The following is a 25,114-nucleotide window of genomic DNA, read 5'->3' as shown; positions in this document are numbered from 1 at the left end:
ACTCGCCCCCAGCGGTATTCCCCAATTTTATTTCGCCAGGAAAAGCTAACAGATTTGCATCTGCAACTTTCTCTCTTCTGATGGAACCCGAGCAGACGGGGTGGCAGCATGTGATTTCATAGTGAATTTCTCAGGGGAAAAGAGGACCTTCTTCTGATAGTGAAACTTTCCTTTGTAGAAATCTTCACTGCGAGCGTCTCAGAAGGATTTGCATACACTACTTAACTTTTAGCCTTGTGTTGTAAATATGATCTGCGGCTGAGGGCAGCCGGAGGGGGAGGCAGAGGCTCCCCGGAGGGTTCCTGAAGGAGAACGGAGCCCCCCGCTGCCTCACCCCGGGGCGGTGGGTTTCCCCGAGCGGGCAGAGGTGTGGAGAGGGCATTTTTCACAGCTGTGGTGCTCTGGGCAGGCAGGAGTTTCTGTCTGAGTGACAGGCCCGGGTGACCGGCCGGGAGAGCCGCAATCACACCGCTTTCAGGAACCAGCCACGCACATTCTCCATTTCAGCCCGGGGAATTTGCTCCTTCGGGCCTTCCCTTAGTCAGTTCCCCATCCCTGTCCCCGCGGGTCGCTACCGGTTACCCCTCCCCGGGGGGCCGGGGACTGCCCTGGGCGACGGCCTGGAGCCGGGTCTCGCTTCCCCGGCCCCGGAGGTGAATTTCGGGTCTCCCGCTCCTCCCGGCCGGAGCGAGGCGGTAGTAACCGAGATTCGGAACGGAGCCGCCCGCTCGCGTTTCCTCTGCCGGCGGCACGGGCGGCCTCGACACCCGGCACCGCCCCGCTCACCCTTCGCCCTCCCTCCGCTCCGCTCCGCGGGGCCCGGCGCGGCCTGGGCCGCCCCCGGCCTCAGGTAAGGGGAGCGGGGGGAGAGAGAGCGGGCCCCGCCCGCGGCCTGGGCGCCTCCCGCCCGCTGAGGGGACACCTCCCGCGGCCCCTCTCGGCCTCACCGCGGGCAGGGGCCCGGTACCCGCAGCGCGGCCCGGGGAGGACCCGGAGGGCAAGGAGGGGGGGTCGCCCGGCCTCCGGGGACGGTGCTGCCTGCCCGCCCGCCGGCTCTCCGCCCTGCCCAGCCGGGGATGAAGGGTGCCGGCCCAGCCGGGGCCCACCGCACCCCCTCCCTGCCCCAGCGCGGGCGTTTTAACGGGCGTTATGGGGGTAAAACCCCCGCGGGGGCGGGCGTCCAGCCCCACGGGAGCGACGGGCCCTGTCAGCACGGCCAGAGCTCCGGCGGACACCGGGCGGTCTCTCCTTTGTCCCATCCTCACCTGGGTACCGGCCCCCAAAACCTCTGAGAGCTTCGGGGACCCCTTTAGCGTACACTGGATTTTTAATTTATGGTTCTTGGCAGGCTGAGCGGCCCCTGCCTTTGTTGCTAAGCTCCCCGTCAAACCCCTGGAGAAACCAAGGGGATTGCCTCAGCCAGGGCCTGGAAAATGCTGTTTGTTCAAAGAGGAGTGTTGGAAATGGGGGGGTGCCCCGTGCCCCCCGCGGCAGTCACACCGCTGTCCCCCTGCCCCGGCGGTCAGGCTTCGGTTTTTGAGTGACTTGTTGGTCAGTGTTACTTTTGGTAATACTGAGATGGGTTACTGTGTGTCAATGCGTTTATACTGGGGGAAAAATACATTTATAAAGGCATTGTTACGATCACACTGTGCCAGGTCCCTGGGTGAAAACTTCTCTTGAACTTTCCAAGCGGCCATGGAGACACCTGAATCAGTTTGGGTTGTATTTCCAAAAATACTCAACTGCACAGCTCTTGTTAACCAAACCTAATACCGACCCTGCGCGACACCTTGGCGTGTGTGGCTCAGGGGGATCTGGTTAGAGCACAAAGTTTAAGCTTTTTGTGGACTTGAGTGTTCCTTTTTCATTTCACCACTGGTTTTATGACTTCAGTAAAGTCACTGCAAGCATATCAGTTGTTCAGTTTCTGTGTCTCTAAGGCGTAATCACGAATTTTGGCTGCTGGGAATTGGAGGTGGTTGGGGATTTACTCTACAGGAAATAGTTCTGTGTGGTGTGAACTGCTGGGATTGTCACTGTAACATGATGGCAATATTTACTTCATCTTTCTAGAAGCTAAAAAACTCTGGAAAGAAAACCCCAACCCTTCATTATAATATAATGTCCATTTTCATGTTGTGTTTGAGGGAAATTTTAAATCTGTACAGTAATTTCCTGCTGGTACCTAGTCAAACCCCACTGTGACATTTAGTCAGGCATGTCAGCTACAGACTCAAACAGATCACTAGATCACTGCTCAGGTTGGGAGCTGCTTGTGGCCTTTGATGCCTGATATATTCTCTCACATTAAAGTCAGCGTGTGCCTGCTTATTTCAACACCTTTTTTTTTTTAATTTATCTCTGACAGTCGTTTACTTCAGATGGCTGAGAAAACAACCAGAGACCCACAAAATGTCCCCGGCTCTTCTCCTGGTGAAAACGAGTTTCCATTTGGATATCCCAGCAACGTCTGTGAGGATGTGCCTGATCAGAAGTACCTGTGCAGCAACTGCAATAACGTTCTGAAGAAGGCCCTGCAGACGCTCTGTGGGCACAGGTACTGCTCCGCCTGCCTCTCCTGGATCGTACGGTAGGTCCTTGCTGCAGCAGCTCACGCTCCCGTGGTGTGTTCTGTGGCTGCGAGCGCTCCCCAGAGCTGCATCACACCACTGTGCTCAGTGGATGAGTCTGTGGCCACTTGGCCACTGGACCACTGTCACTTCACTGTCGGTGGTACTTACCTATGGTGGACTGTGGGCTGGTCTCCACCTCCTTCTTACTGGGCTTGACAGATTCCGGTTTTTCTATGTGTGATAACAACACTGGAAAAAGTGATAAGTGATGTTACAGGATTTAAATGAACATTATCTTAGAATTCTATTTTTAATAACTCAGCTGGGTCACTACATGTTGAGGTGCTGCTGCCATTAGTGACAATGTCACTAGTGGCAGCCATTGTCCTGGAGAACCTGAAAACCGAGGGCTAAGGTTGGAATTGGCTTTGATTGATTATCTGCTTCTATCCCGCCTTTTCTTTCAACAATTATGCCTCGATCCAGAGCTTTTTGGAAAAGGTTATGTCTGCCCTGCAGGTCAGAGGTGAAATTGCAGTACAGTGTTGTGAATATGAGCTGACTTTTAGGTTTGATGTTTTGGAAAACTGCAGCTGTCAGGACTCGGTGACTGGGTGTTAGTACTGGCTAAATAAGTCTAAAGGCTGTTACTGCACTTTCTTGGGGGTGTTGTCAGTAAACCAGTCTGTGTGTGCCAGTTCATCCCAGCTCTGATCAGCGTGGGGCACCCAAAAAGCTGAGTCAATGCACTGACCACTTGTGATTTGAATATCAACGTATAATAATGTAAAAATGTATTGAAATTAATGTATTTGACCAATTTACATAAATCCTTTACTGTAAATTGAGAAAAAAGCCCCTTAACAAAGCAGCATAAACCATAAATTCAGAAAACTGTCAATAGAACATAACCGGAATTGTTACATCTTCCCACTGGAGTCTAAAAGCACAAATGGGAAATTGACTCAAACAAGCTAATTAGGACAGTTTGAAATCCGTTGTACTCTGGTCAGATGGATGTTTTTCTGATGAGCTTCATGGTGTTTTTGCATAATTCCTGAAATAAGTAGATTCCCAGCTTTATTCTTTTTTATGATCCAGGCTGCTCTTATTTTGCTGCGATACAGGTAAGATTTATGGGCCTAGTCCTAGTCTTGAGGAACAGAACAGCAGGGGTTTTTTTTAACATCAATGTGTTCAAGAATTGGCCCTTTAATGAACAAGGACTATGGATTCTGAGTAAAAATTACAATTTCTATGTTTTTATTTGTGTCAGTGTCTATACAAAGAGCTCCTAAACTACAGTACAGCAACTGATTGCTATTTCATTCTTCTTTCTTTTTGCCAGAACCAATAAAAATGCGATTTGCCAGAAATGTAAAGAGGAAGATCCCAGTACTTTAAGCGAGGGAAGCCTATTGACAGAAGAAAGGGTAAGTTGTAGTTCACAGTTCATAAATTTGTCATTAACCATTGTCTGGGCAGCTCTATAGTCATCACTGGACTGCAGTTTGGGCAGGAATAATATAAAATGTGATGGCAAGTGATAGTTACACATTCTAATTTATTCTTTAGTTTGGATTTTCCACAGTTTTTGATTTAAGAAAGTGTAATGCCAGCTGTAGGACTTTATAAGTCCATCAGGTTCTGCAACATAAAATCCCACACTCTTCCTTCTAGTGATCTTTTTATTGTCTCAAAGTAACCAGTGCATTCCTACTTGTAATAATTTGTCTTAGCTGTTACTTGTTATCCTCAGTAAGTATCCTAATGGATTTTCAAATCTCATGGTTCTCTGTACCCTTCCAAATGTTACCAAATTTACAGGTGGAGCATCCCGAAGAAGAAATGCTTCAAGAAAAAAAGAGTGTCAGCCAGCTGGCCAGCAGAGTCACCTACAGAGTATTTTGACAGCCAGGGTATCTGGAGGAAATAATGCAAAAGATAGAGCTGAACATAATAATGTATAGAAACTATGCACTGGCAAATGTTTAATCTGTAATTTAACTGTGCAGATCTCTTTTGCTGTTCTGTGATTTTCCAGGCAGAGTGCTGCATGGTTCTGTATCCTGAATGCAAACTTGACCATGAGGCTCAGTCCCAGTTTGTCTTTTTCCCTCCTTTTTGGCTACATGCAGGAGTATAAAGAGACACACATTCTGTCTAAATTTGTTAGGGAAAACCAAAATCCAATAGGGATCTGGCAGCGAGGTAAAATGTGAAGTTTAGAAAGCAGCTGCAGCAAAATAATGAATCTGCAGTTGATGCTGAACTTGGTAATATATCAGAAAAAATCCCAAATTCTGCAAAAATTTCCCAGTAACAGAATTTTATGTATCACGTAACCACAAATAGGTACGACTAAAGCCTTATGAACTTCTTATTCTGTGTTGACTGTCAGTTCTCTTCTAACTTTATGGGATTTCTCTGCTGTGGGATTCTCACTAACTCTGCTGGGACTTTCTGCAAGATCTGTGGGTGGGTGGTTGCGAACGGGGCCCTGCGTTTGCTGGCTGATCTGCCCGGGCAGGTTCTTGTGCCTGGTGAGAGTCCAGACAAAGTCAATCACCTCGAAGGCGTGAGGATCTGCCTGTTTAGATCAATTTACAACAAACCATTGAGTTTGTAAAGAACATGAATAATAAGCATTATTTGGCAGGTTTATTCTTTATATCTATTCCTGATAATCTCTGCTTTATGTTTGCTGTGGTTTTGCTTAATGTTTATTTCCTATGCTGTCTGTTTATGTGTTTATATTTTAGATAGGATACCTACACAAGGAAAAGCAAGGCCCTATCAGGATGGGTATTTGTCTTAGCTCATCCCAAGATCTATTTCTGTGATAACTCCCATCCCTTCCCTATTTTACTTTTAATTTATGATCTCTTCCTATACAACATGTACTTCAAGTCTTACTGTGGTGCTGTTCACCAGTACCAATTTCCAGGCATCTACATCTGTCACTGAAATCAGTCAGAGGGGCAGCCTCCTGAGCCTCTGCTCACACCCAATCTGCTGCCATTCATGGGACTGGCTCAGAGGACAGTGCTCTACTCTGAACTGAGCAGGAATCACTTGGGGCTCTCTCCTCGCTGGCCAACCTTAGTCAGACCACTAGATTTATCCTGGAAAGCTTTTGGTTGGATAGATCTGTTTGTTAAACTTGATGCTCTCAGCTCATCTTCCCAACCACATGAGCTGGAGACCAGAGTCCTCCCTTAGCAAGAGGCCATAAGATGCACATTGTGTGGGTCAGTGTGGAGGAGAAGGGATTCTGGCAGGGGTTCTTGGATGGGACATGGCAGGGGACCTCTGCTGTGTCACAGCCAGCTCTGGGACACACAGGAGTGGGCAGGTATGTGTGCCACGACAGCCACCAGTGACCAGCAGCAGTGGACCCTCTACCAACATCTTCCTTTGAAATGGCTAAAATGACAGAGGGGAGATGTGCAGCTACAATCCACCAAATTAGAGAGGAATATTTTCTGTTTCATTCTGTTTGAGCCAGAGCAATTTTATGTCCATGAGAGTTACCCCATTTACTGTATGAGGGTTGACTCAGGTCCCTAACGAAGTTCTGTGCAAATTCAGGGTCCCAAATAAGAGGGAAGAGGCTCAGGTGAGTGTTGTGAAGCAGTGACCTGCGTGGATCAAAGGAGAGATGAGGATTTCATGCCTTGTCTTTTACTGAGTAGTGTCCATAATGATTTAACAACTACAAGTGTGAAACAAAAAAGCACAGGGAATGCACAGAGCAGTAAGAAACCCATGCACTGCTGGGACTGTCCCTGTAGTTAAATATATTTCAAATGATCTGTTTTGTAATGTCAGGAAATTCCTGGAGTTTTTCTCTTATGAAACGGGGGGAAAGCCACTATGTGCCTGATAACTTGAATTTCTTTTCTTTGATTTTACTCATAAATTAGACTAGAATGTTTTAGAGGATGAGACAGGTATGCTTTCACTAATTGGATGTTGATTGCAAGTTTATTACATACACTCTTCCATATACATACATATACATATTCCATGTACATTACATACACTCATCCATATCCGCAGATGGAGCCATACATGGTTTTGTACAACCTACATGATTATTTTTTTAATTCCTTGTTTGTGGAGTTTTTGCAATTTGTGTGCGAAGTTCTGGACTTTGCTTGCAGGCTGAGAATAGGAAATGAGTTTCTGTGAGACTCTGCATATAGAAATGTATCTCATTGTTGCCATTCATCAAATTGACTGTGCTGCTTTTGTGTGATCTAATATGACAAATGTAGGTAAGTAGAAACATCTTGTACCTAGATTGAAAAAAAAACCAGCGAGGAATGTTGATTCTGGTCATTTTGTTTGCTTATTTTTTTAGCTTGTTGTGTAGAATCTCAGTAACTTTATTGAAATGTGGGCATCATTTGTAAATACTTCCCTCTCTCTCTTTGTAAAGCTTCCACCCCTCCAGCTCTTGCCTTGCGCTGTGTTGTTACAGGGGAAATCTGCAGTCCTCTATGTGGGGTACTTACCACCAGAGTAGCTAAAAACCTTTAGTAGGGCTTGTTCTTGTGTCAGTTTACCTTTTTTGATGTAATCTTAAAAGTGTGTAGTGTTTCAGAATTTACATAATAATTGTACAATTTTTCATGGTCAACATAATAGAAGAATCTACGTATTGCAAAAGAACCCCACTCACATATGGTTTACATTTCTTTAGCACACAGTGCCCTACTAAATGGAAACAGCCATGGTCTGAGAAATGCACTCTCGCTGCACAACAGTCTCAAGTCCTCTCTGCAGCAAGTTTAGGAGGTGTTAATGACCCCAATAATGAAAGGCATTCATTAAGAGTGGCACATGGCAGCACCCTATAGTTAGGGTCCTGTCAGCACATTTCATTGCATGGGACATATTTCAGGCTTCTGTGAAAAGAAACTTCAAATAATAGCTGTAGTTGGCTAGGCATATTTTTAGTGAATTTATGTCACATCAAATAGTTTATTTCTGAACCATAAGAAAGAAATTATTTAATAATTATTTGGGCTTCTTCTACATTAGGATTAACTTGCTAGGTTAGAGTCTTATGGAAGTACAGTAAATTTTAAAAAAATTAAGGGATTTATCAAGATCTGACACAGTCACCTTATTCCTATGTCAAAAATGCTGGAGTACTTCCTGACCAGTGCTTTTTCCTTACTGTGTTTACTTTCCAGGCTTTTGGTGATGCTGCCATTAATAAAGAGATTTCTGAACTCAAAGTACACTGCGTGACCCTTGGGTGCAGTTGGTCTGGTATCATGAAGAATTTTGAAGTACGTTTAAAGGCAGTTTATTTTCTATTTGAGTGCATTCCTCTTTAAGGAAAAAATCTACCCAGTTTGCTTGGCTTCGTAGTTTTGAGAATTGTAGCCCCTCTCAGCATGAATTCATGGCAAAATTGATTTGAGAGTTGGGCGTGTGATTCAAATTGGCATTTCTGAGCCTGTTCTGTAGGGGACAGTCATATCCCTTTAAAGACAAAATCAGTTGTGACACAACGCCTACAGAAGCCTCTGTAAAAGAGGTCAGTGTAAACAGTTTTTATTCACATACCGTGTTTTTAAGAATTGGAAAATAGACCTGTTGGATGTAGTTATGAAAGAAGTAATGCTGATATTTTTGCTTGTTGAGAGGAGAAGATGCAAAAGCAAAAAAGATGCAATTGTGAAAAGGAAACATTTTAAAAATTATTTTGAATATAGGTAAAGGTTGTGTCCTAATTGTTGTGTAGAAGGTGTCAGATGTCCATTCTTTTATGCTGTGGCAGCAGACAAACCACATTCATCCTACCAGCCAGACAAGATGGTCTCAGGGCTCAAAAAAACCAATCCAGAACCCCACAAAAAAAAAAGACAAAACAAAAAAAACACCCCGAAACCTCCCCAGGCTAAAAGTTAAGGATCCTCTAGGACAAGAAAAAAAGCTGGGACCAGAATCATGTTATTTTCAAACAAAACCACTAGAGACACGGTTCAGTGGAGGCCTCATGTTTAAACTTATCAGAAGTTGTTTGTTGTTGGGTTTTTTGAGTTAACAATTAACAAAAAAGCCCCAGTAAAGTTGGTGAATTTTTCACCAGTAATCTTGGTAGCGCTGTGGGGTGGGACTTCACCGCAGCTTAGAAGAAATGCAAAGCAAAGGTCTAGGCTGGCAGAATGGAGAAGGTTTATAGATCAATTACATGGTGGTTTGTGACTTTGTACTTCCAGGAGCATCAGAGTTTATGTGAATATGCTTTAATCCCCTGTCACACTGGCTGTGGACACATGGTGATGAGAAAGAAACTTGCAGATCATTTGGAAAATGGATGTGTTAATAACGTGACGATGTGTCAGAAGTGTAAGCGGAGCTTATCCAGCAGCGAATACCAAGTAAGAACATTTCTCTGTTTCAAATGAGAGCTTTATATTAATGGCTTAAATAATCTATCGTGACATTTTTCATCCCAATCTCAGGAATGCTAATGCACTTGGAGAGTATTTAATTTTCCTGAGTTTGCTAATTTTTCCATGCACGTGTTGGAGAGGAAAATGAGCTGTATTTTGATAGTCTGCTTGTGACGGTACAACAGAGAGGGAGATACCTGTGTGCTCCCCCAGATGTTGGGCAGCCCGTGTTCTAGCCCCTGTCTCAAAGCGTGTGTCCCAGTATGAGGTAGGTAAGAACCAGAAGAGCACAGACCGTGGCAGGGAAGAGATCTTGAAAGTGGCTGAAGTTTTATTCAAACTAAAACTACCCACAGATTTGTAAGGCAGGTTCATCACATGGATGCGATCAGGTATAACTCCAAATTAGCAGCAGTGTCCATATAGGCCAGGAAGAACATACTCTGAATCTGCCCGAAATTTCTCAGGGACTATTTAAACATATTTAATTTTTTATTTTTTTTTTTATGTTTAAGTTGTCTTTCCCACTGTTATGACAAGACTTGCAAAACGTATGTGTACACACCCTGTGTGTGTACCTACACAGGGTAACACTACACTGTCCCCAGCATTTGCTCAAAATCCTCTTTAAAACAACTTTTTTTTAACACAAGAATGTCGTTGATCATGAAACTTTTAAATTTGTGTTACTAAATCTATTGCATTCTTTCTTGAAAGTGATGACTTTCTCGGTCAATGCTCAAAATGACGGTGGCAGGGCAATGTTATGTGTTACTGACTTGTAGATTTTAAGTACCTTTAGACATTCAATTTAACTTAAATGAAAGGTGCTCCTGATTTTTACCTGTTTCTGTAGATGCAGCACAGTACAGGTTCTGGGAGTGGTCTGAGGGCATGAAGTGGGCTGGTAGAAACTCGTGTGTGTTGCTGAAGGAGGAAATGGTGTGGTGGGGCAGATGAGAAGTGATAGATAATTATGTTCTTACATGAAGAGATCGCCAAAGATAGAGCTTCAGTGGCACACTGCTTTGCCTCATGGTGGAATTGACTCGTCTGTGGTTTAAGACATTTTGTAATTAAAAACACCTGGAGCAAAGCAACAGCAGCATGAGTGAGAGCTGCCCCACATCTGTCAATGCTGCTGTGTGAGTTTGGATTTGAAAGCTCTGAAAACCTTCTCACCCCAAACCCACCAAGTTTCTGACCCCGTGGGGTCTATTATCACCAAAAATATTGCTGGGGCGACACTCTTTTGGGGTGTAGCCTAATGAGTATTGTTCCCTCCAGGTGATTTAAAGAGAATAATTGCCAGCCTTGGAGTTTTGTCCTGGAATGGGGCATAGTGATATAGGACCTACGTGGCAGGAGGGTTGTGAGCATCTCAGAAATGTATCCTGAAGTAACTAGTAGAGGATGGCTTTGCATGCCACAACTGTCACAAGTTTATGCCATTCCAAATACTGAGCTGTAAGATTTACTCAACCTGAGGGTGACAGTCCCTATGGAGTAAGAACAAGGTGTTGTTGCTAAAACAGGCTTCTTGAGAAGCTTTTGCATGTGCTCTTCATACCTTACTGACTCTTACACAGAGAGAGAGAAGAATATCTGGACCCAGGCACATTTTACCCGTGCTAAAACCAGTGTGTGTTTCAGAGAGACCATAAATACCAGAAGGTGGCAACACTTAATCCCTCTCAGCCTTGTGTAAGTGCAGCAGCAGCCGGGAGGAGGAAACCTGAGCTGCAGGAGCCTTCCCTGAGCACCTTTCTCTTTTCAGAGGCAGATCCACCTCAGCGGGCTTCGTTTTCCTCCAGTAAAGAACTGTTTTCCTCCCACGCATTCCGGCTAGCTATCATCTAATTAATTTTTTGGTTAGGAAACCTTGGCAACCAAGCAGGGGATTGGCCTTGAGATGTTGATCTTTCTCTGCCTGCCTTAGTTAGGATTTGTAAAATTGAAGTTTCGCTGGTTACATGAGCTGCTTTATTAAATTTGCAGTTACGTGGCATAAAAATTTTGATTATTTGTGTGTACTCCATGTATCCACAATCCTCTGGGAGAAAATAGTGAGTTTTGGGCACTGCCCTTGCTCTCTCCCTCTGAGCCAACCATTTACTGGTCGTGTGATTTTTGCATTTCTATATTTTAAAGACACTTCTTACCAGCCCCTCTCCCCCCTGCTCAAGAAATCAGCAATCTGAAGTGGTCAAATAGCAGAAAGGAAGAAAATAAAGGCACACTTTGTGCAATAGCTAAGGTACAGAGTATCAGAAATGAGTCAGAGAGTGAGAAAAACGTGTGGCTGTATTTCTGAGGGTGGAAAGAGAAACCTTCAGACTCTTTGCAGGGGAGACTCGAGGGTTGCTGCAGTGGCTTTATAAAAAAAATTGTAGACTGCTATAGAAAATGTGCTGGCATGCAAAGGTGTTTGTAAAGATTAAAGACAGCTCCCCTGAACAGTATGAGTTGAAAGCTGACAGTTGCTGTGTTAAATACACATATTACAGCTGCATGAACCAATGGCAGGAGGATTGCTTTACCCTTCCTGGAGCCAGAAATGGCAGGAAGTCCCGTGTTAGCTGTAATGCATTTTGCATTAGCACATCACGATGGAAAATTTGGATTCCAGCCTTCAAAATGTTAATAAGCAGGATGCTAGAAGGGTCTGCACATTGAGGAAACTACATGAAGTCAATGCAAGAAGAGTTTATATTTGGGTTTCCTGTATATTTGCTTTCTGTTCTGTAATCCACCTGCATGTCATATGTGTGCATGAATGTACGTGTGTGCACATAACTATGGTTTGAGCTGGGCAAGACTAGTACATTGCCAATCTTATATCACATTTCCCAGGGTGACCTCACAAAGCATCTGTAAGTAGTTTCCAAGAGTTTTGGGCCCCGTAAGCCAGAGATCACACTTTGTACTTTCACTTAACAGGTATTGCATCTGGAGAATCTCTGTCTTGAATCCACACCTTCCAGGACGAAAGCAGGAAACTTATTGTAAACTTTTTCTTCCATAACACAGAATTTCTTGCAGAAAAGCCTCCCAAATCCCCGTTTCTGTAGAATGGGAAAAGCATTCTCAAACACGAGCTTTGTTTCAAAGACTTATAAATAAAGATGCTCAATGATTTTAATAACGTACTGAATTCTTTTCTTCTTGTTTTAATGACAGGAACATTCATGTGAAGGCAATTTATGTAAGGAACAAAACCATGTGCAAACAGAAACACCATCAAAAGAAAAGGTGGGTAAGAGATGAGTGAATGCAATATGGCTTTATTTCAATTCATGAAAGTATCACTTGGCCGGGAGGTTGTTACTTGGGGATCACTGTGGTTTGTTAAATCATTATGGAATCTGTTAGATGGACACTTAACTGCCAGGCTGCGTGCAAGAAACTTGCAATCAACCACACTCTTCATTGATTTACTAATGAATTTTCAAAGATGGATGGACACCGTAAGCTGTGGTAATGCTTTGACTTGAATTAACCTGATTTATGGCTGCTGGGATTGTGGCCTAGTTGCTTGTAGGTAAATAAAAGAATCCATTTCAATTGGTACTTATTTTCTTTCCTTTTTTTTTTTTCCCCAGCAGAACCACTCCACACCCTTAATCAACAAGGATGGATGTCGTTTTTCTGAAGTGGGCTGTTCGTTTAGGGTGAGTGAAACAGCTGCCTCCAGGAAGGTCTCAGGTGGTGTACAACTCCACACTGTGCCTTTGGTTTAGCCAGCCTTTGTGTGCAAGGGAGTGGGCCTTGATTTAAATATATCTTTAAGAGAAGAGAGCAAGTCTGCCCGCTTCTAGCAGATCAGCAGAGGTGATGTTGGAACTGCCATGGTTACGCAGCGTGTGGAAAGTGCAGTTCAGCCTGTGAGGCTCTTTATCTCGAACTGTGCATTCAAGTCAGATAAAAATAGATGTTTATTACAACTCTGCTGGTTTATCAGATGTGCTGTTCTGCTGTGTTTTGGATATTCCCTTCAGAGTAACGCCTGCTAAATCAGTAACGGGGCTTCTTTGCACTTTAGTTGGCAGCTGTTGCCTTGTTTGTTGTATTAAATATTGGCTTATTTGAGAATCTTGCTAGGACCCTGCCTGGCATCTTGTTTAATACCAAAACTGTAGACAATTGTTTTATGTAGCATGTGTAGACATGTGAACAGACAGCCTAAACCCATCTTTGGAGGGCTTGTTGGTTTTCCTCTCTCCATGTCTCCCCTGAGAGTTGGCTGCTGGAGCTGATCTGTATCTCATGGTTGTTCCATCTCTGTCTCTCCCAAGCAGTGGAAGGGAATGTTGCTTGATTTGGCCCCAGGTCCATAATGGAGTTGTACGGAGGGTGTAGTGACAGTGCCTTCTTCTTCCAGGGAAGCAAAGAGAAGATCAAGGAGCATGAAAAAACTGCAGTTGGGGCCCACATGCTGCTTCTCCTGCAGCACATAAAGCAGCTGAAGGCCAGCGTGTGCGCTGCTGCCAGATCTGCAAACAGCTTCATCCCACAGTCAGAGCTGAGCATGAATGGAGCAGGAAAAAGCATCTCTGATCTCCAGATCCCTGGGGGGCTGGAAATCAACGGGGATCTGGAAGTAGACTGTTTTCCTAGATCTTCTGTTTCTGAAGATGAATCTATTCTGCAACAGCTTGTGAGGGAGAAGGTGATTTCTGAGCTAGAAAATAAGCTGCACGTGTTTGAGAACATCGTGGCAGTGCTCAATAAAGAGGTGGAGACCTCTAATCTGGAGATCACGGCCTTTCGGAGACAGAGTGAACTCGATCAAAATATAATACGAGGCCTTGAACTGAAGGTAAATAGCTATGATAAGCATTGTCTGTGTGGTTGTTCTATAGATAAATATTTACACATATCAGAGAGAGGTGGTGTAGAGATCAGGACAGGGATGGGCACAGGAATTTGAGCTGTGAAGTGTTAAGTTCTGGACACATCCACAGGATCCTTTTGTTGTTTTGGATAAATGGGGATCTCTAATATTTGTTGTCTAAATCTGTGTTTAGGTACCTAGATATTCCTGAGAGTTTTGAATGTTCAGACTTTGCCACGATCAGGCTGTGAACAAGAGACAGTTGTTTAATTGACAGATCCTCTTAAAGCAGCGTTATGCCTCGAGGACCAACCAGCCATCTCTCCAGTTGTTTGCCTTATGTGTTGATATGTAACTGTCACTTAAAAAGAAATCAAAGGAGACTCTCCAGAACATGAGGTCTCCAGAACAATTCCATTTCTGCAGCACAACAGTCTGAAGAGGGGGTTTGATTGAAAACTGCTTTGTTTTTTCTAGATTGCAGAGCTGCACCGGTGCCTGACGCAGAAGGATGCAGGCCTGAGCACTCTCCACAAGACCCTGCTGTTCTCTGAGCAAGCTTCCTATGACGGGGTCTTTCTGTGGAAAATAACAGATGTTGGCAGGAAGTTACAAGACTCTGTGACTGGAAGAACAGTCAGTTTGTATTCACCAGGTAAAACAAGACATGCACCTGTGTTGGCGAAACCCAGTCCTTTAGGAAACCTCCTGATTCTCTAGAGCAGTGCTCATGTGGACGGGAGGTCCTTCAAAATAGCTCCTTAAACTAAGATGCTGCTTATGCAAAGACCTGATGCTCTCCTGCCTGTACTTCGGGGCAGCTGTGGTGTGCTCTTCCACAGAGTTGTGTTCTGTTTTGGGCTTTCCTTTTGCAATTTGCCCTCCACCTCAGCTACTTGCAGTGACATCTGCTGGATCTGCCTCGTCTCACCCACGCCTTGGTGCCTGCGGTACCGAATGACTTTCTGCTGCAGTTGTCTCCCATGTGGGAAGGAATTTGATTAGGTAAAATCTGCTTGTGTGGCTGATACTGGGTAATTGTCACTGAGGCGTGAGGCAGCAAAAGTATTCCAACCCCTGGATTTTCATTGCTTGTAATCTCCAGGGTGTACTGGTTTGTCTGTTCTCATCTCTCTGGTAGCAAAACACATCACACACACTCTTTTTCCTGTATGTCAGAACACTCATTATGTCTTTTTTTTTTTTTTTTTTGAAGGAGGTTTTACTAATGAAGAGTTCTGATTTTCAGCTTTCTACACCGCCAAGTACGGCTACAAGGTCTGTCTGAGGGTTTATCTCAATGGAGATGGGTCAGGAAAAGGAACCCACGTGTCCCTCTTCTTTGTTGTCATGAAAGGAGACTACGATGCTCTGCTCCAGTGGCCTTTCAGACACAAGGTAAGAAGAACAACCTTTCTGTACCTGATCCCAGCACAAACCCCCTGCTTCCCCCACTGAACACACGGGAACTTTTTCTCTGGGATTTAGTAGAAGTTGGAGTGTTTTCCTATTTTCCTCTCTGCTGGCTATTAGCCATCTTCGGTAATAATTTGTCTCTGAATGGAATGTTTTTACACCCAGGGAAACAAACACTTTTTTTTTTTTTTTTTTTTTTTTTTTGAAGGAGGTTTTACTAATGAAGAGTTCTGATTTTCAGCTTTCTACACCGCCAAGTACGGCTACAAGGTCTGTCTGAGGGTTTATCTCAATGGAGATGGGTCAGGAAAAGGAACCCACGTGTCCCTCTTCTTTGTTGTCATGAAAGGAGACTACGATGCTCTGCTCCAGTGGCCTTTCAGACACAAGGTAAGAAGAACAACCTTTCTGTACCTGATCCCAGCACAAACCCCCTGCTTCCCCCACTGAACACACGGGAACTTTTTCTCTGGGATTTAGTAGAAGTTGGAGTGTTTTCCTATTTTCCTCTCTGCTGGCTATTAGCCATCTTCGGTAATAATTTGTCTCTGAATGGAATGTTTTTACACCCAGGGAAAGCTGCTCTTACCCAGATTCCATACTTTGCCTGGTAGCACCAGAATATTGCTGGTTGATACCTCCCAACCTGTGTCCACCTGGGCTAAAGCCAGAGACACATTTTTTCCTGGCTCTTGCTATCCATAGATAATATCAGTTTACAAGGGAATTATGATTTGCTGTCTGAATCACGGGTGTCAGAAACAGGAGGTTGGAGTTCTGCTTACAAATGTGCTGTAGATGATCCTGATCTTATTTTTTTTCTCATTTTTAAGTGTAATCTGATAATGGCAACAATGGTTAGAAAAGCAGGGAAAGTGTGCACAGGGCTCTGATCGCCCTTCCAGCACTTGCCTCCGTGTGGTAATAATTCCATAAGCCTTTCATATAAATAGCCTTACTACCATTTTGCAGCCAAAAAAAATAGAAATCAAAGTCCCCAGTCCTCACTGTATTAAAAATTACTACATACATTTCATGTTTAAAGCTAAAGAACAGTGAGTTGGTAGAAGTGGTGATGAGATGGGGAGATTCTATACTGATATTTAGGTTGTGTCTTTTAAATATTTGCGTACAGGCAACTGGGCTGTTTCTTTTGATTCCAAACCACAATAACAGAATGAATGTAATGACTGTAACCAAACGCAGGCTTTGTTTAAGTTGTCAGGAGAGAGAGGAAAAAAAAGCCTTTGGACTGCGGAGTTCTCTACCACAAAATAATTCCTTACTTTGTTTTATTTCATTTTATTTTATGGGTGGCAAAGTTTTGAATACTTCATCTGGGAACTGTTACAATCTCCCTTTTCACATGAACTTGCAGGTTGTGAAACAATCATTATTGATTGAGCCTCCAGCTGCTTTTGCGGGATATTTGCGCTTCTGTCTCTGATCTTTTCTGGTTTATCTTTCAGTTCAATAACTCCTGGTTGCCGCGTTCTGTTTTTCAGGTGACATTTATGTTGCTTGACCAAAATAACAGGGAACACATTATTGATGCGTTTCGCCCGGATTTGACTTCTGCTTCCTTCCAGAGACCAGTGAACGATATGAATATTGCGAGCGGCTGCCCCATGTTCCTCCCTCTGTCCAAACTACAGTCACCTAAATATGCCTACGTGAAGGAAGACACGCTTTTCCTTAAATGCATTATAGAAACAAATTAGTGTGTCTTGAAACAAGAATGTCTGGTAGATCACCCACTGAGTTTCATTAGTTTACGAGGAAGAAAACCATCAGTTTGAGAGCTTGTATTGGTTTTTATGTGCACACAAAATGCAGGGAGCCTGAGCCCGTGCTCCCTGAATCAATTCCCATCAGCTGAGGTCTTCCTGCTGGAGTCAGTTCTGCCGAGCGTGCTCTGCCCCGTGCCCCCCCACTGTGTTAGTGCAAATGGGGACTGTGATTATGTCATCAAAACACCTGATATTCCTGCTTTGGATGCAGGTTACGGTCGCCCCAATTTTGGCTGTTCCTCCACCGGGGACAAGGGCAGGTTCCTTCCCCAGAGGCACCGATCAGGTGTCTCTGTTTGTGCTTATTGATGACCTTGAGAGCAGTGAGTTGTGGGGAGCATTTGTAGCTTGAATTCCTTATACCAGATGTTTTATTTCCTGCTATTTATTTTAGATCCATATTTATGTGCTCTGTAAAGAGATGTGCTGTTGCGTCGGCAATCGGTGACCACGTTACACTGTGCCTTGGGGAAATCACCTCTTGTATTTCCAAAGGAGTCACTGGACTTTCCCATTTCAGTGGGATTCCGGTGGGAATTCCGGAGCTGCCAGTCCAAGGAGTGGGAAGGACCCCTCAGTACCTTTGTTTTAAAGTGTTCGGTTGCTCCTTGAACTTTCAAGGCAAGTGACTTACTAGAAAGTATTGATTTTTTTTTTTTTTCTTGCTTAATTCTTTTTATGTGCTCTGATGTTTGGGTCTTTTCACACGCTGAAATGGATGTAACAGCTATAAATGGTTTTGTCTTTTTTTTTTTTTTTTAATAGAGGTAAGGAATGATTTTATCTTTTTTTTTTAAATAAACAAGTCCAGCTTAGAAATGTCCGGATGTGTGCAAAGTGCAAGTGCCCCACCTTACCCCCAACAAGCAGCGAGCCTTCCCTTCTCCATTCCCTGCTGAAGAGCCGTTGGCAGAGGGGCTGGGGCTGAGCTGGGGTTTGGGGCAGCAGTTTCTGAATTTCCAGCAAACTCACCACAGAACAGGCTGTGTGTCCTTCCATGGCTGCAGCGTGCAAACCCTTGCAGAGAGAGGGCAGGTGTGTATTTAAAGACCTTCCCACAATTTCAAGACCTTTCCATAATTGCTTTATTCATTTTTCCTCTGCAATATTTCCCATGGCTCAGCTGAAAGCCGACAGACAATGTTGTGCCCTCTGTGTGAGGAGGGAGAGGAGAAACTGTTTGTCCACTTGCATTTTGCAAACCATGGAAACGGCCGCCGTCCAGCAGAGCTGGTGAAATGTCATGTGCTGGGAGTAACCTCCAGCCCGGCCGCAGGAGATGCTGCAAATCTCTCCTTTCTATCTGGACAGCATCCTTTAAAAATAATTAGTTGTGATGAAGTATCGCATTTCAGAAAAATCCACCTCGTAAACAAACATCTACCCAAGCTTGTTTGAGAGAGAACTGGATATGCTTTGCCATCACACACAAACACTCTCTCTCTCTCTCTGTCTTTTTCTCTCTTCCGTGTTTAAAATGTTCTTTCAGGGACAGAAATTTGTTTTTCCAGTAACGTGCCAGGCCCTGTAACCACACTGGAGTAACGCGCCTAAAAATACTCTGCTTTTCATGGCTGTGTAATTTTGACAAGTGCTGTATTTATTACAATCATTCCTATTTTCTTACGATCTTATTTATTTCCTAAATAAAGCTCACTAACTTAAAAAAAAAAAAAAAGTTTGTATGTTGTTTTCTCTGTAAAATAGGCGAGTGAGTGACTCGGGCAGTGGTTTGGTGTAGAAGCAGCTGAGCTGAACTCACTCGTTTCTGCCGTTTCTGCCCAGGTTTTCTGGGTTTTCTGCCCACCCTCACGTCGTTTCTGCCCAGCAGCGTGGGGCTGGCCGTGCTGGGTGCTGCTGCCCCCCAAAAAACCACCCTGCCCCGAGGGGGTGACGATGCCACGCTCAGCTGGGGTCCTCCAGGTGACACCTTGCCTGGGTCCCATAGGAAATCCATGGAAAATTTGGGAAGGAGCCCTTAAGCATCCGTCCTGCGAGTGCCATGACGATAGGGTCACCCTGTCGTTGCCTCTGGAGGTTGGTGTTTGGAAGACACAGGGGGGTTTGACCCAAAAAATTGAATGGAGGGTGGTAGAGCTCCGACCCCTGTGGCTTTGCCCCCCAGCACAGTAGATGATGGCACGTTCTGGCACCACGAGCTTCTTTCCAGGGCTGTTTCTGGCAGCTGCAGGCAGGGAAGGAGGGAGGGAGGGAGGGAGGTGGTGGCTGATTTGAAGAGAATTACTGCAGATTAAGGTGGTGGTGGGCTCTGTCCGGGTGCCAGGGGGGTGGGAGTTGCTCCAGGCCCGTGTGAGCTTTCCTTGGTCGTGGAGCTTTTCCATGTTGTTTTTTTTTTTTAATTGGCTGCTTTTATCATAGTGGGCATTGACTTCCCAGGGCAGCTTGGCTGCCTCTTTGCTCCGCTCTTACTTGGTTTGGCGCCAAATCCTTTTCCACATTGAGCTGTTATTTCTTCAAAATAATTAGGAGGGTTTTCCTTGTGTGTGTGAGAGAGAGAAGGTGGGAGAAAAATGAGTGAAACCATGTGTGGGTGAGAGCTGGGGAAAGAGAGAAAGAGTGTGGGAGGGAAGATGGGGATGTGTGTGTGCGGGAGAGAATATTGATGTGTGTGTGTGTGTGTGTCTGCATCGAGGGAAGCACAAGCGTGGAGGGGTGGTTTGTGTGTGTGTGTGTGAGAGAGAGAGAGACACAGCCAGCCAAGAGTGAATGACCCAACACCTCCGTGCTTTTCTCTAGAGTGATTCTACCAGGAACAATTACACTGATTTCCTTAAAATCCAGGACTTCACCGGTGGCAGGAGCCCGGGGTGGCTGCAGGCGGGAGGTTGGATCACACAGAAGCAGGACAAGCCGTGAGGAATCAGAGGCTTCCACACCAGCCCAGTAAATCCTCTGGAGAAAGGCTGCTGTGTCCATCCTGGTGTGAGTGGTACCAGCCTGGGCCTCACCTGCCCTGGATGTCAGGATGGAGTGGGCTGGAGACCTCGCTCAGCTTCTGCAGGGGGGGGCCTCCTGGGAGGACGGGGCTGGGGACAGAAAAAGGGACCCACTTGGTAAAAATCAATTATAAAAGTTTATTGGAAGCCCTTTAGTTCCCGTTTTCTTTCCAGCCACTGGGAGATCTCTGAAGGAAAGGATCCCGGGAGGAAAGCCCCAGGGCTGCAGCGTTCACAGGACACTGTGTAGGGCTGGGGTAGAGGTGCCTCTGACCCCTTCAGTAGGAAATCAGCAGGGGAGCATCCCATGGAGCCAGCTTTGGGGATGACTCAGGCCTGGATGGAAATGTCTGCAAAGGGAGGGCATGAATTACTGGTTGTGCTCGTGGGGCCAACAGCTTGTTGGTGGAAAACTGTCCCCTGGACAGGACATAGATGAAGCATTGCTCATTTACAGCAGGTCGCAGAGGCCAGTCGAGCTGCTGTGAGACTTGTGAAAGTTGATTGTGATTGATTCTTTCCTTCTTTCCTTCCTTCTTTCCTTCTTTCCTTCTTTTTTCTTTCTTTCCTTCTTTCCTTCTTTCCTTCTTTCCTTCTTTCTTTCTCTCGGGAATGTCTTTTCTGAGCCATGCTCAGAACTGCAGACGTGTACATAACGTATCTCTGTCAAAATTATGTAAGGGCTCCATTAATATAAAGCTCGCACAGCTGTAAGAACACTTACAAGCTTTTCATGTCTTATGCAATTGCATAGAGGCACGCAAAGAAAGTTAAGTTAAAAAAAAAAATGGGTATGGATTAAATTCATGCTAAATAAACAATAAAAAGGGATGAAACCCAATGCCTAAACGCTCTTCCGCTTAAAGGCACGGCTGGCATAAAGCAGCCCAATGTCAGATTTAACGACTCTGATTCTAATTACAGCCATACCTTTGTTGGAATATGCCCTTTGGTGTATCACTTCCCTCCGAAAGGGCTCGAACAAGAGCGAACTCCCCCCGTGGGGCGGCGCAGGAGGCGCTGCCGGAGCATTACCGCGTCCATGAGGAATGCGTGGAGCCGCCGCGCGTTCCAAACACGGGGCTCCCGGCTCTGCTGTTCCTGGAACAGGCTCCCGATTTTCATCTCCAAGACCTTCGGCCACAAAAAAAGTCTTGATAAGGAAATGGATGACACTTAACCAGGAAAGAAGCTGAAATCAGAGAGATATCAAGAGTTCTCTAATCCAGCAAATCGTTTCTGTCGCAGAAATGAAGAGCCAAAGTGTTTTGTTTTTTTTTTTGGTCTGGACCAAATCAAATGATGCAGAAAAATGAAAGAGTTTTAGTGAGTGAAGTCAGGAGCGGTTGATCTGTGTTTAATGGCTTGGTTAGTCATAGAGCCATAGTGCTTCCGTAGCTACGAGCGTCTAAATAATCAAGGACAAAGTTTGTAGGGAAAGATAAGGATTTTTTTGAGTCGACTAATAAAGCTGAAAAAATCCAGGCAAATTTTTAAGCTTGTGAGCCCTTCCTCAGGGCAGAAAGAGAAATCACAACCTCCCACACAATTGTTTTGAGCGTAACTTGGTTGTGCTGGTCAGTCGGGCGTTTTCAGAGGGAAGGGTTGGCCAAGAGAGAGACAACCATGTCGAGGGCCTCAAGCTGCTTTGGCTGTAGCTGCTTTTACTGGCACAGACGTGTGGTATTTTACCAGATGAAGCCCCAGAGGGGAATGGCACTCGTGCATTGCTTTGAAGAGCATCCGAGAGCTGCGCGGGGTCTCGTGGTCCCACGTCGCGTGGCCGTGGGAGGCTGTGGAGCAGCTGGAGCCAGCGCTGGGTCCTTCCTGCAGATCCCAGCCCCACATGGGGGCTGTCGCTCGCAGGCAGCTCCCTGTTTGGGTTTCCATTCAATATTCCTGGCCTTCGGTTTCCAAGACTACAGGCCAACATCCCACCCCTCCTCCCACTCCTGGTTTCAAAGAAAGAAAAACACTGTGAAAAGAAGCTACCCGATTTCTGGGCACTTTTCAAAGCAGAAAGAAAGGCAGCGGTGGGAGCTGCTCGCCCCGTGCTCACCCAGGCTCTGCTCCGGCCGCGGTTCCCCGGCTGCTCCGTCCTCCTGCGGGCAGGAAAGCACCTTCCCACCTTCACAAGCGCGGGGTGCGGAGCAGCACCGGGGAGTTTTTAAGGCCAGAACGGGGATGTTGGGGTAGGGAGCTCCCTGGGGCTCCATTCAAACGGCTTTGCAAAGGCTGGTTTTGTTTGGGAATTCAATAGGGGGGAAGGAGCCGCAGGGACCAGCCCTGGGAGCCCGCGCTGGCCCCGCGCCCTGGCCCAGGAGGGTGGAGGATGGCGGGCACTCGGCTTTGCACCCTCACCTGGGGTCTCATTCGTGCTGTTGGGAATAGTCTGAGTCTAACGGCTTGATTTAAACGGGGGTTTCCTTGCTTGTCAGCAGGGAGGGAAGGGCAGCATCTCCCACCGAGGTCTCTTCAGCCGGGGGTGTGAGCGTGGCACGGAAATAGTCATGTTGGTGTGAGCCCGGGTGGGTGCTCCTTCCCCAGCTGAGCGTGTCAGGTGTCAGCCCACCCAGGTCCCTGGAGCCCCCACGGGTGTGAAACCAGTCACTCAGCTGTGTCCGACCAGGGAACCTCCCCGGGGGTGCCCACAGCCCCACATCAGCGGCTCTGGGGGCCACGAGCCTCTGCTCGGTGACAGATTGGGATCTCCAGCAGCTCCCCCCGACTCCCCAGGGGTGTGTGGGAACAGCTGGGCAGGGGTGTGGAGGAGGAGGAGGAAGAGGAGGAGGAAGAAGGAGAAGGCAGCACCCATTAGCTCACCACAGCGGGAGCGAGGGCCAGGCTCGATGGGGATGGTGTGGCAGGAGCACTCACAAAGAAACCCGAGTTAAATGCGACTGGGTGGCTTCATTCATGTTAGGAAATAGAGGATGCACCTCAAATTCCTTTTTTTATTCTTTTTCTTTGGGACTTTTGTTCCAGGGCAACGTTACTGTGCTCTTTCCATTGGCATGTGCTGGGTCTGGGGAGCCCTCTCCGTGCTGGAGGGTTTTCAGGAAGGTTATCCCCACTTTACCCCCGCGCTGAACTTGATGCCATGTTTGATTTAAGTGTCACATCATAGAATCATAGAATCATTCAGGTTGGAAAAGACCCTTGGGATCATCGAGTCCAACCATCAACCCCACTCTACAAAGTTCTCCCCTACACCATATCCCCCAACACCACATCTAAATGACTCTTAGACACTTTCAGGGATGGGGACTCCATTCCAGTGCCCGACCACTCCTTCTGTGAAGAATTCTTTCTAGTGTTCGAGGATGCTGCAAGCATGAGCTGTGGTGGCTGGGGAGGAGGGTGTAAGAACATCCCCGTGCGTTGTTCCTCCAGTAAATGGGACAGACTGGGATGGGGGAGCCACTCCACAAGTGCAGCACGGGAATGGCTTTGGGTCAAACCCAGCACCAGGAGCTGCGGGGCAGCGGTGCCCGGCCGGGGGCAGAGTTATGGTGCAGGAGCTATTTTAATCAGGCGGTGACTCACGGCTGGAGACACGGTGACTCACCCCAGAGCTTGGTCGTTGGGCTGTTTTGAAGATGCGTCAGGTTCCCGTGAGGGCGAAGGACGGTGTTTCACGCCGGAGGAATGAGCTGCCATTTATTTGTTCAGCTGCCTAAACCTCTGCAGACACGAGCCCGGGCTTGGGCAGTCAGGCATGGGCACAGCCTGGCGGGGCTTGGCACAGCACGGCACGGCACGGCATGGCACGGCATGGCACGGCGTGTCGGGCCCCCACCCGCCACCGTCTTCCTGTTGTGCTGGGCTTTTCCTCACACACGGAGCACTGGGAAGCAGAGGAGAGCAGCCTCACGGTGCCCATCACTTGGGGACCTGCCTGCCCCACAGCATTCCCACGTGTGGCATCACCAGCACAGCACCCAGGGCCAGGCATAGCGCGGGGAACGCTCAGGCACCGGTGTTTTATGGAAAAGTTTAATGAAAAAAAACCCAACACATTATTTCTGAGATGACAGAATCACACAGAGGTGTTTAAAAGGCTTTTAGCCCCGCGCCGCTCGTTCCTGATGTCCAGGGGAGCCGCCCACTCGCAGTGCCAGCTTTCTGCAGGTGTGCTACGGGCCCCAAAACGGGGGGGAGCTGCCCAAACCTCATCGATTACAGGCAATAAAATTCGTTATCGACTCTGCTTGTGCTTGGCCCAGACCCAGCACCGGGGATCAGATTCTCTACTGCCTGAGCAGGCCTGAAAACATTTCTTTTTTGGCAGCGCTTTCCAACAAACAGCAAATCCTTAAGATTTCTCCTTGGCGCCGCCCGAAGCATTTTTGCAGTGATTGATTTTCTCTGTGGAGATTCAGAGAAAGGCAACCCCCGTTTCGAGGAATCCCCACGAGCACAGGAGGGTTGTTCCCTCGCGCACGGAGGGTGCCCCTGCCCGCACCCCATCCCGGGGGACACGGGGATGCCCCTGCCCGGCTGCAGGCAGCGGTTGGGGGGAGGACGGGCAGAGAGGTCCCCTTGGTGTGGCCACAGGGTGATGTTTCCCTCTCCGTGGGTGGTGGGTGCAGGGCTGGCCCTGGGTGCTTTTTGGGTCCCCCAGCTGCGTGGGTGCAGAGAGAGGGTGGGTGAGTGGGGTGATGGGGACGTGGAGTGCCCCTGTGGGGTGTGATGGTACCTGCATGGGGCAGCAGCAGGTACCCCATGGTGGGGGGGGGTAGCAGGCATCCCACGGGGGGCAGCGGCAGGTACCCCAGGGTGGGGGGCAGGGGGTTGCAGGCATCCCACGGGAGGGGTAGGAGGTACCCCACGAGGGGCAGCAGCATGTATCCCACGGGGGGGGGGTTGCAAGTATCCCACAGTGAGGGTGGGGATAGCAGGTACCCCACGGGGGGAGTAGCAGGTACCCCACGGGAGGGGGATGCAGATATCCCATGGGGGGGGTAGCAGATAACCCACGGGGGTGTGTGTGTGTATGTAGCAGGTACCCCACGGAAAGGGGGATGCAGATATCCCACGGGGGAGGGTAGCAGATACCCCACAGGTGTGTGTGTGTGTGTAGCAGGTACCCCACGGGAGGGGGGTTGCAGATATCCCACGGGGG

General features: G+C 46.9%; 1 protein-coding gene across 1 annotated transcript; it reads left to right on the top strand.

Annotated features, from left to right (window-relative positions):
* Positions 1 to 312: 312 nt before the first annotated feature.
* Positions 313 to 17,546, top strand: TRAF1 (TNF receptor associated factor 1). Its single transcript, XM_014942706.1, has 11 exons — positions 313 to 850; positions 2,372 to 2,593; positions 3,925 to 4,009; positions 7,781 to 7,879; positions 8,816 to 8,977; positions 12,173 to 12,244; positions 12,595 to 12,663; positions 13,374 to 13,811; positions 14,304 to 14,481; positions 15,076 to 15,224; positions 16,748 to 17,546. The coding sequence occupies exons 2-11, from the start codon at positions 2,385 to 2,387 to the stop codon at positions 16,961 to 16,963; spliced, it is 1,677 nt and encodes a 558-aa protein (XP_014798192.1). The 5' UTR covers positions 313 to 850; positions 2,372 to 2,384; the 3' UTR covers positions 16,964 to 17,546.
* Positions 17,547 to 25,114: the final 7,568 nt, after the last annotated feature.

Source organism: Calidris pugnax, unplaced genomic scaffold, assembly GCF_001431845.1.
Source record: "Calidris pugnax isolate Ruff unplaced genomic scaffold, ASM143184v1 scaffold102, whole genome shotgun sequence".
NCBI classification, from domain to species: Eukaryota; Metazoa; Chordata; class Aves; order Charadriiformes; family Scolopacidae; genus Calidris; species Calidris pugnax.
The sequence above is the reverse complement of the archived record's forward strand: the minus strand, read 5'-3'. Positions and strand labels throughout refer to the sequence as shown.

What these genes read in the sequence shown, in the direction of transcription:
- TRAF1 (XM_014942706.1), top strand. Translation starts at nt 2,385, where the DNA reads ATGGCTGAGAAAACAACCAGAGACCCACAAAATGTCCCCGGCTCTTCT. An exon ending in TATCCAGCAGCGAATACCAA is followed by an intron (nt 8,978 to 12,172) that starts GTAAGAACATTT and finishes TTTTAATGACAG; the next exon opens with GAACATTCATGTGAAGGCAA. An exon ending in AGTCAGTTTGTATTCACCAG is followed by an intron (nt 14,482 to 15,075) that starts GTAAAACAAGAC and finishes TCTGATTTTCAG; the next exon opens with CTTTCTACACCGCCAAGTAC.